Source organism: Colobus angolensis, unplaced genomic scaffold (genome assembly GCF_000951035.1).
Source record: "Colobus angolensis palliatus isolate OR3802 unplaced genomic scaffold, Cang.pa_1.0 Scaffold184, whole genome shotgun sequence".
Lineage (NCBI taxonomy): Eukaryota > Metazoa > Chordata > Mammalia > Primates > Cercopithecidae > Colobus > Colobus angolensis.
In genome coordinates this window covers 4163100-4180937 of record NW_012114977.1, presented here as the reverse complement: position 1 = coordinate 4180937, position 17838 = coordinate 4163100, and the positions used below count along the sequence as shown (strand labels likewise).

At 51.5% G+C, this 17838-nt stretch overlaps 1 protein-coding gene across 1 annotated transcript in view; it reads left to right on the top strand.

Annotated features, from left to right (window-relative positions):
* The first annotated feature begins 675 nt into the window (after nucleotides 1-675).
* PEBP4 (phosphatidylethanolamine-binding protein 4) overlaps nucleotides 676-17838 on the top strand; it is a 213847-nt gene continuing 196684 nt past the window's right edge. Inside the window, exons 1-3 of the mRNA XM_011939849.1 lie at nucleotides 676-766; nucleotides 870-1006; nucleotides 8261-8387. Coding sequence (XP_011795239.1) covers nucleotides 876-1006; nucleotides 8261-8387 — 258 coding nt within the window. The 5' untranslated portion in view covers nucleotides 676-766; nucleotides 870-875. The remainder of the gene's footprint in view (nucleotides 767-869; nucleotides 1007-8260; nucleotides 8388-17838) is intronic.

Sequence of the window (17838 nt, the reverse complement as noted above, 5' to 3'; positions counted from 1 at the left end):
AGGCTCTAACCAGAGTCCCACATGCACCTGGTGGCAGGACTGTTCCCTAAGGGAATGCAGGCGACAGTCCCCGGCTCCCCTTCTTCCCGGTGCAGCGCTGGGGCAGGCCACCCCTTTCTGAGCCCCAAGCAGCTCCCCAGACCTCCTTCTCCAGAGACGATTATTTTGGGAGAGTGCTGAGTTCAGCACAGCTGCAAGGTGCAGCCAGACGCACCCTTCTGTCCTCAGCTGGCCCTTCGGAGCTGGCCTCGGGCTGGGGTGCGCCTGCCCCCACCCCCTGCAGCAGTCCCTCCTACACAGGGTTACTGTGTCCAGCCACCTCCACCTTGGGGAAGCTCACAGGCTGTGGAGACAGGTGGAAGAATGGGGGCCAGGAGAGGCAGAGCCGGTCTGAGGGGCACAGCCCAACTCCTAGCCCTGAACCTTGGGTTAACCGGTTCCCCGGGCTTGCCTTACAGCCAAGGGGCAGGCTGGCCTTTGGCCAGCTGACCATCCCCAGGCCAAGAGCAGGGACTGGATGAGGAGCTGCACTGAGAAGCTTATATAAGCACTTCTACTTCGCAGCCTGCTGTCTGCCCTGGCAGCCAGGACAAGAGTGACAACAAAGCTGTGTCCTGCCAGGGGGAGGGGCCTCTGCCAGGAATGTACATTGAGTCCAACTTGGAGGAGGCCCAGGTCCTCCCAAAGTACTTGTGTCCGGGTGGTGGACTGGATTAACTGCGGAGCCCTGGAAACTGCCTGCCTTTCTCCCTGTGCTTAACCAGAGGTCTCTATCCTGCCAAGTGGGCCCCTGGGGTGGGGGGGCACAGGTAGTTGGCAGGAAATCCCCTGCAGGGGATCCAGCTGCTCTAAAGCTCCTTCTGTTCCAGGTGCCCATGGGTTGGACAATGCGGCTGGTCACAGCAGCCCTGTTACTGGGTCTCGTGATGGTGATCACTGGAGACGAGGATGAGAACAACCCGTGTGCCCAAGAAGCCCTCTTGGACGAGGACACCCTTGTGTGCCAGTAAGTCAGGGCAGGCTCGGAGGCGGGAGGCACAGAGGCTGCCAGGCAGGTAGATCGCAGGGAGGGGTATTTCCAGAACCAAGGAGCACCATCTCCTGAGCCTGATTTTATGGGGAAGACAGAACACATGTCAGGTCTGGAGACCACCTTGACGGAGAATGGCGCTGGGAAAGGGACTTAGAAACAGACTCCTTCCTGCCTTCCAGGATGCACCTCTCCCAGGACCGGCAGGGCTGTGTATATGGTTGGCCCTGCTTGGGCCCTCCAAACCTGGGGGGTCTTGGCGGGGACAGGAGGCTGAGACCCTCAGAGAGAGACCCAGAGAGAGACCGTCCCTCCCTATAGCCTGAATGCCCCTCTCCCCAGAACCCTGACCAAGAGGCGTTTTAATGAAAGAAGGTGTGTGATTAGACCCTTCCTGTGTGAGAGGTGTTTTTCAATGATGGGACCCAGGAGTGTTTGTGTAGGGGCCCTTTAGGGATCATGGCACTGGGTAGAGTTGGGTGATGAGGCTGGCTTCTTCCCTTCCAAGGGCACAAGCTGCTTCTACTTTGGGTAAGCTGGAAAGCCTGGCGTTCGGCTCGCTCCTCACCGACTCTGCCGGTTAGAAAGCAAGGCTTCGTTTACCTGGACTTGTGGGTCATCCTGAGGACTCCCCAGGCCAAATTGATGCCAAACCTCCCTGCCAGTTTAGTGACTGAGGAGGGAGACACCCCGCTGAGCCCATGTGTGAGAAATGGGACAGGAGGAAAAAGAACTTAGACGACCTACTCTCTTCTGTACCTTTGAATTTGCACAAACATTACTGTTCATGAAAATATGTTTGTTTTTCTTTTTTATTTTATTGAAAACATTTTTGACAAACATTACTTTTAGAACCATAAATACATGTCTTCTCTTAAAGTTATGTAGTTGAAGCCTTCTTAAAAAGTAACATTTTGGTTGGATTCAGTGGCTCACGTGTGTAATCCCAGCACTTTGGGAGGCCAAGGTGGAGGATCGCTTGAGCCTGGGAGTTTGAGACCAGCCTGGGCAACATAGAGAGACTCTGTCTCTACAAAACAGTTTAAAAACTAGCCAAGCATGGTGATGCACACCTGTAGTCCCAGCTACTCAAGACGTTGAGGTGGGAGGATCGCTTAAACCCAGGAGGTCAAGGCTGTTCTGAGCCATATTGCACCACTGCATTCCAGCCTGGGCAACAGAGCCAGACCCTGCCTCAAAAGAAAAAAAAAAAAAGTAACAAACTTTGCTCATGTCAGTACATTTTGAAAAATCTTGTTAAACAATTCTGGGTGTAGACCGGGCACGGTGGCTCACGCCTGTAATCCCAGCACTTTGAGAGGCTGAGGCAGGCAGATCACGAGGTCAGGAGTTTGAGACCAGTCTGACCCACACAGTGAAACCCCATCTCTACTAAAAATAAAAGAATTAGCTGGGCATGGTGGTGCATGCCTGTAATCCCAGCTACCCAGGAGGCTGAGGCAGAAGAATCCCTTGAACCTGGGAGGCGGAGGTTGCAGTGAGCCAAGATTGCGCCACTGCACTGTAGCCTGGGCAACAGATCAAGACTCTGTCGCAAAAAACAAACAGTTCTGGGTGAAGTTTTCATGTGGAAGGAGGAAGAGAAACATGGTTGCCTCTCACAAGTGGAATCTAGTTTTCTAGGTGCTCTGCTGAGTGAGTCGAGGGGCTGGCAGGCTTCTCGCTCTGAGCAGTGCAAGGTCAACGCCCTCATAAGCAGGAGAGGTCAGCTGAGCCAGGGTACAGCAGGCCTGGGCTGTGATAATGGCCCCTTAAGGAGGACCTCAGCGGTTCCTGGTGTTTCCCACACTGTGGGAAATTAGGATGTCTGTAGGATTGCTGGAGGTGACCAGCCTGAGGCTCTGGGTGCCCTAGGCTCTGCCCTGCCAAGATCACATCTTGGTGCCCTGGTGACCCATGCATGGGGGCACACGTGGGAAGTCCCAGGGCACCTTCTGTGTCCCAGGTGCTCTGCTGGTGCTTGGACTCCTTGACTTCTCTCACTGTCAGTGATGAACCTACAGAGTCTATGTTAGCACCCCCATTTTGCAGATGAAGAGTCCCCAGAGATTAAGAAATCTGCCCACGGTGTTTACATAGCTTAAAAGTAGCAGAGCCAAGATCTAGTCCCCTTGTCTGACTCCACACTCATGCTCTTTCCCTATCTGCTTCTACTGACGCCCTTCACCCTGGGTCCAGGGCTCCCAGACTGGAGTCAAGGGGAGCCATTCTCAGGACTCCCGGAATACGCCAGCACGTCCCCAGTTTGAGAAACAGATTTATGACCCTAAGGTTGCATGCCAGGAAGATGTCTTTTGATTTCAAGCCATCATTGCAAAAGAGGAGATTTGTCTTTATTGCCACAGAAGATTTTTGTTTGGAAGAGATCATCATGAATGATGATGAAATGAAAATATGTCAAGGACAGATAGGACCCCTGAGGAAACAGCAGGACCTCCTGCACTGACGCCCTCCTCAAGATCCCACTCAGCTCAGGCTCTGACCTTGGCAAGAGATCCCCCAGAGAAGGCACTCCTCTCGTGGGCATTTGGAGTCTACCAGGGAACTCTTTAAAGATTGGACTCAATGCCTAAAAGTATTCATCTATAAGGGAGAAATTTTATGTACTGTGACAAGCAGTGAGACATTGTTAAGAGAAAAGCTTCTCGGGAATCAGACCTTCCCTGCTTCTGAGATACCCTAGACTAGACCAGCAAAACCACCGAGAGTCCCAACCCTGGGCTCAGTTGCAGAATTGAAAGAATTGTGATCCTCCAGCCCTGCAGCTGGGAGGTGAATTCACTCAACAAACCCCTCCTGCTGCTGCCATCCAGTCAGCCCTGCGAGCTCCCCTGGGGATGGGAGCTGCTGCTCAAAGCGTCCTGCTTTTTGGTATTGAAAAGCTCCGTTCTTCAGAAAATGCATTCTTATCCCAAGGCCCTGTTGCTCTTCTTGAACATCAACCCACCTTTTCCAGTGCAGATCCAGGAGGTGCACAAACTAGTCTAGTTTCTCATCTTCTTTGTGGTCATTCATGTGCGTGGTGACAGATGCCATGCCCTGCCCCTTCATCCCCAGCTCCCCCCAACCTGGGCAGTCATCCCCAGTCCTTCAGTCTCTTTTAGGGGCCTTGATTACTCTTCTCTTTAAATACATTTCTTTCAGAGACAGAGTCTTGCTCTGTCACTTAGGCTGGAGTGCAGTGGCCTGATCATAGCTCACTGCAGCCTTCAACACCTGGGCTCAAGCAATCCTCCTGCCTCAACGTCCTGAGTAGCTGGGACTACAGGTGCATGCCACCACACCCGGCTAAGTTTCTCATTTTTCGTAGAGTTGGGGGTCTCGCTGTGTTATCCAGGCTGGTCTCAAACTCCTGGGCTCAAGCAATCCTGCCGCCTCAGCCTCCAAAAATGCTGGGATTACGAGCATGCACTGCTGGATGCAGTGGCTCACGTGTGTAATCCCAACACTTTGGGAGGCCAAGGTGGAGGATCACTTGAGCCTAGGAGTTTGAGACCAGTCTGGGCAACAAAGAGAGACTCCGTCTCTACAAAACGGTTTAAAAACTAGCTTGCTGTTCTTCAAGTGGGGTGACCCACGCTTTCACAGTGAGCCCCCTCTTCAAGGCAGCCTCATATCCCATGTGTCTTTTTGTCATCCTCACTGCCTTCGTCTGTTCAGCTACTGTAACAAAATACCTTAGACTAGGTCATTTCTAAACAGCAGGAATGTATGACTCACAACTCTGGAGGCTGAGAAGCGCCAAAATCAAGGTGCTACTGGATTCAGTGCGTGGTGCGAGCTTGCTCTCTGCTTCAAAGACAGCGCCTTCTTGCTGTGACTTCACCTGGCAGGAGGGAAGGGTAGCTCCCTTCAGCCTCTTTTATGAGAGTGCCTTTTATAAAGGTGACTTAGTCACCTCCTCCAGGTCCCGCTTGTTAATACCATCACATTGAGGATGAAATTCCAGCATATAAATTTTGAGGAGACACCAATACTCAGGCAGTAGCACTCACTGAGGGGCAGCTGAAATTCTAAGCCCTTCATACAGGCACAGCTGAGAAGCCATGTTTTTAGAGACAGGGTCTCACTGTTACCCTCTGTCACCCAGGCTGGAATCAGGATCATGGCTCACTGCAATCTTGACCTCCCAGACTCAAACAATCCTCCCACCTCAGCCTCCCATATAGCTGGGACTACAGATGCGTACCACCACACTTGGCTAATTTTTTCTATGTTTTATAGAGACAGGATCTCACTACATTGCCCACACTGGTCTCTAACTCCTGGGCTCAAGTGATCATCTCACCTCAGCCTCCCAAAGTGCTGGGATTACAGGCTTGAGCCACCACAACCAGCCCTTGTGATCTAATTCTTGCCATGACAGAGACTCACGTGACCACCTCTCTCAAACTGAAGCCTGGAGGAATGAAACAGCTCACTAGGGAAAATGTGTGGTGCAGGGAAGAAAGTGCAGCCAAGCCTACTGGACTCGTTCTCTGTTGTACACAACAGATCACTCCAACATGTAGCAGCTGCAAATAAGTGTTGTCCTGCAGTTTCTCAAGTTACTCATCTGGAGATGGGAATAGTGTTAAGAGCTGCCTCAAGATATGGTTGCATGAAATTAAATCCTACATATGTGATGTCCCTGATCTATTGGGGTGGCCCAGTAAAAGTCATGCCCTTCGTCCCCAGTCCCTTATGTAGTGTTAGTTCATGGCAAAGCTCGGGCCAGGGCCCCTGATCTTTTCACTCCACTCCCCAGGGTGCCTCCAAGTCTTGTCATGGAGATCAGGAGATCCCCAAACTCTCTGGATGGAAATTAGAATGAATTCCATGTCAGGTAAACCACAAGCAGCAAGGGCACACAGGAAGGTGGCACCTTTGAGGTTTTCTGGCTTGAATGCAAGTTGTTTGTTTTTGAGATAGTCTTGCCCTGTCACCCAGGCTGGAGTGCAGTGATGCAGTCATGGCTCACTGCAGCCTCTACTTCCTGGGCTCAAGTGATCCTTCCACCTCAGCCTCCCAAGTAACAGGGACTATAGGCATGCACCACCCTGCTTGGTTTTTTTTTTTTTAATTTTTGGTGGAAACAGGGTCTCACTATGCTACCTTGGCTGATCTCAAATTCCTGGGCTCAAGCCATGCTCCCACCCCAGCCTCTCAAAGAGCTGAGATTATAGGCATGAGCCACCATGCCTGGCCTTGAATGCAAATTTTAAAGTATATTTTCTCACTAACTTTAATTTTTGATTCAGCTCACCTCAGGTTTGTCCAGATCATCTTGTAACTCGATTTGATAATCAGAATTGTTGGTCACCAGCTCTGTGCCATCTGCAGATCAAATAAATTTCTCTCTGTGTCCTTCTCCAAGGCTTTGCTAAAGCAGCTGAGCTGGGCAGAGGCCTACACACGCCCCTTTCCCGTCATCCTAAGTGGGGCAATATGCTACCTTCAAACGCTGGCCTGGCAGTGCCCTATGGGTGTGAAGAGAGGGGCAGGGACACGACCCAATCCCTGGTTCGCTGGCATGTGCCCTGTCCTTCAGGGCACTCTCTGTGGCTCTGCACCCCCTCACCAAATAATGATTTGCCGATTTTGCTTCTTTGATTCTTCTGATATTTACAACAATTCCACTTGATAAAAAGGGGAGAGGGGTTGTGGGCATGAGGGCGTCCCTCCGCCCTCAGTTTCCCTCCTCCCTGCCTCTCGTTTTCCCGTGCTGTGCTGCTTGCTGTCTGTCTCTCTGCCCTTGGAGGGTCCCCTCTCTGCCTCGCATCTCACTAGCAGCAGGAGCAAGGAGTTGCAGCAGAAACAAACCAAACGGTCCTTAAGATGATGCTAGGAAGATAAAACTGGCCCCCTAAAACTTCCCCAAAAGCTGTGAAAATCTTGCCATCCACCAAGAATTGCTGTAAATGTGCAAAGAGTTAGAAGACACAAATTTGCTCGACAAGACCTTGACTCATCCTGCTTCCACCCTCTGAGACCAGAGCACCTGACTTCTGGCCTTGGGGGTGCTGGCCCACCGAAGTGAATGCAGGGCTCCCCACCAGGAAGCTGCTCTTGGCCCACTCCCAGGCCCCAGCTTCAGGGAGCTCTCCCTCCAGAACTGTTCTCCAAATTACATCCTCACAGGGTCCCCTGAGGCATCACCTGCAGCAAGGCACTGTGGACAGCTGTGGGTGGCTACTGGCAGGCTGTAGAGCAGCTTAGCCATGCAAGGCTGTTAGGAAAGGCTGGGGACCTGCAACACCCACTCCATACCCACACCCCTTCTCAGTGATGTCTTAACCCACATTAACCCTACAGAGGCCTTGGGTCGTGGAGATAAAATGTAATAGAAGAGCAAGAAAAAACAGTTTTTAAAAATGTCTTTGAAAAATCTTACCTACATTTCTGAGTTTCAAATGTAAGCGTGCACTTAAGGCCAGCCTGGTGCAGTCATGGCCCGGCCCGGCGTGCCCTGCCCTGCAGACTCTGTCACCTTGCTCTGTATCATATTTTCTTCCCTTCCAGGAAGCCACATTCTCAGAACGCTGGTGCTGTTCGGGCCCTTCTTCTCAGGGAGCAAAGAGATGAACCAGTTCATTCATACTCACAGTCTTAGTGAGCCAATGTTTTACCCCTGAGGGATGTTTGCATTTTGAAAGAGAACCTAGGCTATGGTCAATGCTTAACCCAAAGAAGCCAATTCTTCACCTAATGGCAGGATTTCAGGCATGGGGAGCTCTTGATTGTTTAGGGGAGAGAGAACGTCTATGCCCTTGAAGGAAGGTATGCTGACTTGCTAAGCCTTTCTTTCTGTAATAAGAATGTTCCTGAAAAGCAATCTATAGGTACTGTTTCTATAAACTCAATCCTACTTTAAAGACACTAAGTTTGCCTGAGGATATCTATTCTTCTAGGGAAGTAAACATTGATAATAATTAATATTACACTTTCTGATGACTTACAACATGCCAGGTTCTGTTCTGACCATTGACCGCCACTTTACTCCTCACATTGACTCCATGAGGAAGGAATTATTAGTGTCCTCAGTTTACAGATGAGGAAACTGAGGCACAAGGAGGTCAAGTAACTCTTGGGCCACACAGCTAGTTAGTGGCAGGTTTAGGATTTAATCCCATTTCACTTTACATTCCCAATAGTGTTAGACTGAAGCCTTGGGAACCCCAGGCTCCCCTAAAACCCTGACACAGGGCAACCTCCCTCTTCTCTTCATAGGGGCCTTGAAGTTTTCTACCCAGAGTTGGGGAACATTGGCTGCAAGGTTGTTCCTGATTGTAACAACTACAGACAGAAGATCACCTCCTGGAGGGAGCCGATAGTCAAGTTCCCAGAGGCCGTGGAAGTGAGTGAGCAGGGCTGTGTTAAAGCAGGGTGGGGGAGAGTTGGCGGTCTTAATGTTCCTCCAGGCTTGCTCATCTGGGTGACTTGAAGCTGCGTGCAGAGCCATCTGGGTTGGGTCTGGTGGCAGCAGGTGGCTGTTGACATAAAGTTGTGCCTTCCTTAGAGTGGACTTGAGGAGAAGGCTGGGGGCCGGTGGGAGAGCTGCAGCCTGGAAACTGGTGATGGTTGAGGCCACTTGCTCAGGCCTCCTCCTGCTCCCCTGTTCTGGGAGCTCCTTGGCTGCCCCTGTGATCTGGGCCCCCAAGCCTGGTGGAGACCAGCTGGTGTGTGCTTTGGAGTTGGCAGATAAGTGGAAGAAGGGGTGGTATGGGAGGAGTCCTCGCCCAAGATGCAGGGTGTCTGGGTCTTCAGATGACTTCTGGGCTGGAGAGAAGCTGGTATTTACCAGGACAGGCAGAGGTCAGTGCATCCTGACACTTTGTTGTTGCAACATGAGACATGTTCTTCTTTTGCCCAAAGTTATGTAAAAGAAGAACAAAGCATTTTAGGAATTGGAAATAACTATTTTAGTGGGCAGTGATTAGTACTATTCTGGAAGCTTTCCTTGTGGGGTCTGGGAAGCCTGGGGAAGAGTCACAGAAGTGGGAAATGGGTCTGCGGAGTGTGTTTTGGGGGAGCTGATCTGGCCTTCTGGTCTCCGCTTCTTTATTTCTTGACTCCTGGCCAGACTGAGCCCCCAGCGTGTCAATGGTGGAGACTGGCCTCTTTTCTGCTGTGTTTTAGAAGGAGGTGCTGGTGCCAATCTAGGCAGGACTCGGGTCACAAATATGTGGAGATGGAAGGGTCATGGCTGGGATGTGACCAAGTACACACATCAAGGCTGACCTTCTGGTCCCTTCTGAGCAGGGTGGCAGAGAGGGGCCATAAGGGGTTTTACCTTCCCCTCAGTGCTGCCTTGGTTAGGCCTCACGCAGTCAGCTAAGCCCAGTAGGACAATAAGCTCCGGAGGGCAGCAGCACACAGGTTACTCCAATGCGGGGGATAGACTCTTCTCTTCCTTGAAGCATTTTTCACTATCAGAGAGCAAATAGATTGTGATACAGCTCACAAGTTCAGAGGCTGCTATCATGAAGCTTTGATAGGTTGTCTTGATTGCAAACATGACAAACAGCCTTTCCTTTGGGAAGACGAGCAATAAAGCACACACGTGTACTTGTGTACACATGTACACACACATTTGCATGCACACACATGTGCACACAGCATCAGCCCTCCTCCCTGGAAACCCTTGGACTGGGCGTACCTGTGAACAGCCAAGAGGAGCAGAGAAAGGAAGGCTGCTGATTCTAACTCCTGGGATGGGAGGTACAGGGCCACAGAGGCCGGGCAGGAACCCAGTCTCTTAGAGGAGTATATGCCACTCTGCAGGACAGGACTCCTGGCTTCACCATCCATTCACTTCTCTTGGGGTTTGTCCCTTATATAGTGAGGGTCAGTCAGATGCTTTCACAGGCCAGAGACAATCCCAAGGGGATTCTCCCAAAGGGCTCCCTTCTGCGTGCTGATGATACTGCAGACATCCACTAGATGGCAGTGTAGACTTTTCTGAGCACCTGGTGTCCTTCAGAGCAGGGATTTGAAGCCTGTTGGGAAAGTCTTTGGTTTGATTTGGTTTTGTCGCCCTGGGTTATCAGCACATAACACAAAGACGACATCACCCCTGCCACATCCTGAAGTCTTGCACTGTTAAACCCATCCTGTCTCAGCCCAGGGGTGGGGTGGGGGGAAAACGGATGTGAAACATAGAGATTTATGAGGGACACAGAACTGTGGTCAAGAAAGCCAGGGAGGGTGAAGATTTTACAAAGGAAGATTTGATCGAAGTTGTGGGAAGAAGAAAAACATAGTATTCTACTACTATGGAACAATAGTTTATGGAAATGTAACAGACCTATGAGAAGGCAGATTCAGAGGGAGTTGCCAAAAGTGGTCATTGAGTGCCACCTTATTCCTGGGCACTACTCGGGCCTTTCATTTAATTCTGTTATTAAGTCTCCAAGTTAAGTATTTCTTTTGTCAAGACTGTTAGTGGCATGTGACAAAAAGTCATCTCAAATCGGTGTGAGCCGAAAGAGCGGGGGAAACTTATTGGCTCACAAAACTGAAAACTCCAGGGATAACTTCAGGCAAGGCTGGATCCAGGTGCTCGTGTCACCAGAAATCTGTCTTTTGACTGTTTTTTTCTATACTGTTTCCATTTGTAAATAGACTCTTTCCTTGTGGTGACAAAGATGGCCCAAACAGCCTTAGGTTTGTGTTTGACCAGTTTGTCAATCCCAGCGGAAATAGGAATTTCCATCCACCAAAAGTCACAGGATTGGTCTCGCTTTGGTCTTGTGCCTATCCCTGAACCTAGCAGTGACCCTCTACAGCTCCCCTTAATCTACGAGGACTGAGAGCAGAGGAGAATGGTTGCCCTGAATGCAAGTCAAAGTGTGATTGATCAGATAAGGGTGAAAGGATGTTAGGTAGGAAATGCAAGGGCAGGTCCTATGGAAGTGAGTAATCTGGCCAAGTACAGAGCTGAAAGGTTCCAGAGCCAGGGTCAAAGCCAGGTCTGCCCAACTCCACAGTGGCCAGCGGACCACTGGCAGGGGCTCTAAGGGAGACACCAGGGGGTGCTGGCACAGGCAGGGGTGGGCTGGCCAAAGGGAAGCTTTCCCGGGTTAGAATGGAAGGGGGTGGGCAGGAAGGATAGTCCTTGTTAGGGAAGGTGGTAGTTGGAACTTCGCTTAAGGGATAGGGCATGACTGGTGAGGCTGGAGGAGCAAGTGCTATCTGGATCCCTCAAGAAAAGGGTGCGGGGAGCCTGAGTGTTTAGGACAGAGAAGAGCAGGAAGGTATTTCCTCTGGGCCCGATGGAGAAGGGCACGAGTTGGTGACTGCTATGTGGGGATGGTGCGTTGCTTCCAAGGTGACTGAAGCAATGCCACCAAAGCGGTGACTGCCAGTGGACATGCCCAGGAACACCCCCCCCCCACCTCCCAGCAAACTCCAAAGCCCTGGAAAGAGGGGTGTAGCTGTGCCTCTGTGCCCACCAGAGAGCTTCCCACCTCCATATTCTGGCACTGGCCACTTCCCCATCCTTGGCATCTTTGGACCCTGCTCCCGTCACAGTGCTTCCTCCTCTAGGAAGCCTTCCTTGACTGCCTCCGTCTGGGCTCCACCTACATCCCTGGCTGATCTCTTCTTTCTCTGTGCTTTTAAAATGTCCCTACCCTCTAAACTGGGTTTTGACTTTCCTCTATCTTATGCTGTAGTTGCTCATTCCTATCTCTCAAAGCTTCAAGCACTTTGTAAGCTAGGAGAGAAAGACTGTGTGTTGATTTTGAGTCACCCGCAGGCCCCCCAGCACCCCAGATCCTATGCTGGCTGACTGGGTGACTAGGTGAGAGAGTGAACAGGTGAATGCATGAATGAATGAATGAGTGAATGAATGAATGAATGAATGGCAGGTGGGAGAGCATGTCCTGGAATGTCAGCTATGAGGTTTGTCAGCCTAACTGTTGGCCCTTTCAGCATCCGTTGGAGGAAAGCTGCTAAGCCTAGTGGACCCAGTGCGGCAGGACTCTCTCCTCCCCCAAGGGGTGAGGTGTGAGCTGGGGGGTGGGTGAGGAAGCAGGCAGAGAAAGAGAGGAAGTCAGGCAGGTTCATGAGAAGGCAAAGTAGCACAGGAAAACGTGGCTGGCTCCCGTGCCAGCTATGACTGAGCGAGAGAGGTGTGGAAGTAAGAGGAAGCGTTTCTCCCCTGGCGCCCTGACAAACATGAAGAGGCAAACATTTAAAAATGCATCCCGTTCTCAAGCCAAGGAAAACTGAAAGGCCCCTGAGAAGCTTCTTGACTGGGGGCTTATTCTCCACCTTAAATTTCGCCAGCTGGAATCCTTTTGAAGTGCAGAAATTGCCTTTAAGTGGGGAATGTGCATTGCATTACAGGGAGGGAACAAAAGGTTGCCTCGTTCTGTCCCGCTGTCCTTCGAGTTTCCAATCAGGCTTGGCCCAGGCCCTATTTCTTCTCTTCACAAAGCAGGTGGCCCTGAGTGCCTTACCCACCTGGGCCAGCACATTTCGTGCCAGCCCGGGCCTCTAGTTGCAGTCTCCCAGGGAGCACCTTCTCGCCTTCATTGGCCCATAGTGGAGACACAAGTTTCAACACAAATTTTCTAGAGGCCTGGAACTCTCCTCTCTGCAATAGACCTCGGAACTCACAGGTCCACCGCCCCCACCAACCCTTCTCTGTATACACAGAGCAGAAAAATGCAGGCTGCTGCAGTCACAAAATGATTAGCCGAGAAAGGACACAGGGCTCCCAACACCCACAGCAATTCTAGAAGAACAGCCCCTAATGGATGGAGCAGAGACGTTTGTCTGAGTAAAGAGAGGCCAACAGGCAGGCATTTCCAGTAGACACACGTGTGCCTACACGTGGAGACGGTCAAGTGCAGGCCCACGGGCTCAGGGGACTGCAGCCACCGTGGACTATTTGGTGTTAAGGATGTGAACTGATTCACTTCGTAAATATTGAACACACACTGTGCATCAGGCACCATGTTAGTGCTATTGATTCAGAGACGACAGACACCATCACGGAGCTTGCAGTATAGATGGGGAGACAGAAAGGTAGCAGGCAAGCATAGGGACACAGGGTGTCAGTGAGCCAGGACCCAGCAAGGGACAGATGGGAGCCAGGATGGTGGAGTGAGGGATGAGGCTTGTGGTGGGGTTGGGGGTCGGGGCGGGCAGGGCAGGGGCACATCCGTAGTGAGGCGCCAAGAACTTCCTGGCCTTGGTGTGGAGTTTAGAGTTTATCTTGAAGCTTGGCTGGTAGCTCAGGGAGGTGGGTTGCCATTTGATTTTTAGGCTGGTTAATGTGATCAGATTTCCAATTTGGGAAGGTCACTCCAGCAGCAGGTGGATGGAAGAAAGGTAAGATTGAAGGCAAGATGCCCACCCTGCAACCTAGGTGATGGCATGGACCATGGGGTGGGTTTAAAAGATATTAAGGATGCGGAACCCATAGAGCTTGGGGACTGTGGGGATATTGGGGAGGGGGAGAGTCCAGATGACCCTCAGCTTTCTGTGATGGGCAGGCAAGTCGGTAACAGCGAGACTGAGTATATAATTTCTCATCTAAGACAGGACCCTTTTGAGAGTGAAGGGGGGTGCTGTTAATAGTTATGCCAGGCAAGCTGGGGTATATGTTAACTCTAATAATGGTGCCTTCACCAAGAAGGGGACGCAGAGAAACACTGGGTTTACAGGGATGGCAGCCATTGGCACGACTTCTGCACAGAGACCCATGGAGTCTGAGGAGGCTGTAGCATCCAGAGGTAGCCGCCTGAGAGGCGGGTCTACAATCTGACTCGAGAAGAGAAGGCAGGGCTGGGCACCTGGGTCTGCATCCTCAGCATTCCAGCAGGGGTGGACTCTGAGAGGAGGACAGGCTTACCTGAGGGGAGGCTCTGCCATGCTCAACAGCAGCCAGCCAGAGAGGTCGGGTTAGCCCACAGGAAACGCACACACTGCCTTACCCCCGCAAGCCACTGGTTACCCGTGTGAGGGGACTGAGGAGTGAATGAGGGGTGGATCCCGTGGAATGGGCTACTCACCCCACCGCTTTGCCAGGGGAGAAGAGATGCCTGGGAATATTTAAATGCTGGCAGGGGCTGGGTACAGTGACTCACGTCTCTAATCTCAGCACTTTAGGAGCCCAAGGCAGGAGGATTGCTTGAGGTCAGAAGTTAGAGACCCCATCTCTACAAAAAATGAAAAAGTTAGCCAGGCCTCGTGGTGGCTGATGCCTGTGATCCCAGCACTTTAGGAGGCTGAGGTGGGCAGATCACTTGAAGTCAGGGGTTTAAGACCAGCCTGGCCAACATGGTGAAACCCCATTTCTACTAAAAATACAAAACTTAGCTGGGTGTGGTGGTGCATGCCTGTAATCCCAGGTACTCGGGAGGCTGAGACAGGAGAATCACTTGAACCCAGGAGGCAGAGTTTGCAGTGAGCCTAGATTGCGCCACTGTACTCCCGCCTGGGTGACAGAGCAAGACTCTGTCTCAAAAAAAAAAAAAAAAAAGTAGCCAGGCCTGTAGTCCTAGGTACTGGGGAGGCTAAGGTGGGAAAATCGCTTGAACCCAGGGGTTCAAGGCTGCAGTAAGCTAAGGAGTTATGATTGTGCCACTGCACTCCAGCCTGGGCAACAGAGCAAGACCCCAACTCTAAATAAACAAGTAAACTCTGGCAGGAAGGAGCCAATAAAAGGGCAACGTTAAAATGTAGCAGAAGGAGGGGTTGAGGTGTCAACTGGCAATGCTCATCCCGAGACGATAAACAGTATGGATGGTGGGGGTTAGAGAGGAGGAGATTTCAATGGGTGTCCAGCTCCTTTGGAACCAATGGGACCTGGCCACTGACTGGAAGTCAGGGGTGGGAGGTGCAGGAGATGCTTCTGAGGGAAGAGGAGGAGGAAGGGGATAGTGGGCTGGAGGGGTGCAGGCATGGCCGCAGGGGCTGGAGGGGGCTGCCCTATGCTTGCCCTGGGAGCTGGAGCTCAGCCAGCCGAGCCCCTACTGCAGGGGGAAGAGGCAATGTCATGAAATTGCAGCATGAAAGGACTTTGGGGCAGAGCGTGGGGAATGCTGATGTCATGGGCGTTGTAGAAGAGGTGAAGGGAAGAGGCAGGAATGGGGAGCGGGAGTCACCAGGCTCCACTGCTGGAAGAGGCTGCCATGGGGCCAGGCTGGGGAAGAGCCACTGGATCTGGATCGTTCCAGGATTGTGGGCTGGGAGCAGAAGGTAAAGTCAGGACAGGGTAAGGGGCCACCCTGGGGAGATCACCAGTGCATCAGGTGAGGGTTTAGGGAAGAATTCATGAGATTCCACCGTATCTGGTGCCGAGCACCTAACTGGAGTTTCATGGATGGGATCGGTTGTCACTACCATAAAAAGCGATGGGTTTGTAGTCTGAAGGGCAGAAGACACAGAAGAAGAGTTGGACTTTCCGAGGTTCTAGGAGACCTGCGTGTGTTTGAGACCCAGAGGCACAGGGGACAGGAGGCTGCTGAGGTTGTAAATGAAGGGCTCAGGTGCTAACAGGTGGAGCCAGGTCTGGGAAGGCAGGTGAGGAGGGCGCCCAGCACCCAGTCAAGGACGCATCAGGTCATTTTATCGTTTGTCCCTGGCTCCCTCAGTGCAAGTAGTCAAAGTGCTAAAATCACTCAGCTGTGTCCCACTCTAGCCCAGGTCCCCAGCCAGGTCATCCGGGGCTCCTCTGGGTATAGCTGGACTGGGTGAAAGGGGAGTGAGGATTGTCAGCATTTCTAACCTTCGCAGTTAGATGTTCAGGTGATAAAGACACTTGCTCTGCAGGACTTCACAGGACCGATCCTCCTAGCAACATGGGGAGATGGACAGAGGGGGGATTATCCCCTTGATGACAGACGGGGGTGCTGCCCAAGGTCATGCTTGACGAAACTGGGAAGTGGGAGAACCAACCCTGGATGGCAGATTCCCTGGTTTGCAGTCAGCTACCCTTTCACCTATGTAGTTTTGCCTCCGGAATCCCCCGATTCCTGAAAACAGGCCTGTAATGTTGACAGTGGACAGGGGGTGTCATTCATTCATTCATGTATTCGCTGGAGGAGATCCAGATGGAGCTCCACTCTCTGCCCCTCTGCTAGATACTGTTCCGGGAGTGAGAGATACACACAGAATGCATCCCTGCCCTGCCTGTAATGGGCATCTTGCAATAGTGAGAATGTTCATTGTTGTTGTTATTACTTGTCTGTTACACACTTAATGGTTGAGGGAAACTGTAACAGAACGGCCACATGCTCCGGTGACCGTCTTACTCAGGGCAGCTCCATCAGCAGGATTCCCAGTCTTGATCTTCACTCCCAGGGCTTGTTATCCTCGTGGCCTTCTCTGTCATTCTAGAACTTCCGGTCAGACCTGAGCCTGCCCCCAGCAGCTTTTAATCAAACAGCACCTTCCCTCACCCAACCCGCCGCCCCCAGTCCGAAGGATCCTGCCAGCAGCTCAGGCGGGCAGGGTGCACGCTTAGCGACTGGGCAGCTGACGTCCACTGAAAGCTCCCAGTCAAGTGCTGGGGAAACAGGTTCCAGATGTTTCTCAGATCAAATACTGTTTCTTTGAAAAAACTGTGTGGGCTGATCTACCAAGGGGGCACATGGGACCTGAAAAGAGCACTCAATGGATTTGCATCCTGGGTTTTTTTTGTGTTTTTTTTTTGTTTGTTTTAAAGGCATTGAACAAGCGTCTGTGTAGGGCTCTTCACATGTTTGGGATCTGTTCACAGCGGTATGTTGGGAGTGTCAGCAAAGGCTTCTTGGATTTTAAAATAGCTGCCGGCCTTTGTAGGAGCCATTTACAAGGAAGAGCATTTTGAATGCTACAGGGACTTGTTGCCTGCTCTCACCGGGGAAAGAAGGTGGTGGCCTAAAAGGGAGTTTTTAGAAAGGTTTTGCAGATTTTTAGAAGAGCAACATCCTGTGTTATTTGTTAAAACTTGCAGGCTTGTGGGTGAGGGGCGGAGAGAAGGAGGTGGGTGGAGCTCCCAGCTCTGCAGTGGGGAGCTGCTGCTGGGAGGAGGTGCCCACTGCAGTCCAAAACCCTCACTGCCTGGCGCAGAGGTGACAACTGCCCGAGGAGGGGGCTGCAGCAGCTGCTGGGAGTTGCGCTGGCTGGGGCAGTTGTCATAGGATCCCGACTTTGAGGGCATCTCTCATTCTTCCAGGGACCAGCACACCCGTGACACGTTGGTCTCATGCTCACAGAGTCCACTAGACCCCAATTGTGGCCATGTGGGTGTCATGGCAGGCAGAGCAAGTATTAGTGTCTCTCTTTTACAGGTGAGGAAACAACAGATCAGGGAAAATTATTTATTTATTTTTAATAGACTTTATGTTTTAGAGCAGTGTTAGGTTCACAGCAAAATTGAACAGATGGTACCGAGAGTTCCCATGTACCCCTGCCCCCACACAGGCACAGCCTCCCCCACCCTCAGCACCCTCCACCAGAGCGGTGCATTTGTTCTACTCCACGAACCTACGCTGACACATCACTATCACCCAAATCCATAGCTCACATTAGTGCTTACTCTTGGTGCTGCACATCCTGTGGGCTTCTACAAATGCGTGATGGCATTATAGCATCATACAGAGTAGTTTCATTGCCTTGAAAATCCTCCGTGCTCTGCCTGTTCATGCCTCCCTCCAACCTCTGGCAACCACTGGTCTTTTCACTGTCTCTGTAGTTTTGCCTTCTCCAGAATGTCATAAAGTTGGAATCATACAATATGGAGTCTTTTCAAATTAATAGAGAGCCTAGACTACCACCCAGGCCTCCTGACTTCCATTCCAGCACCTTCT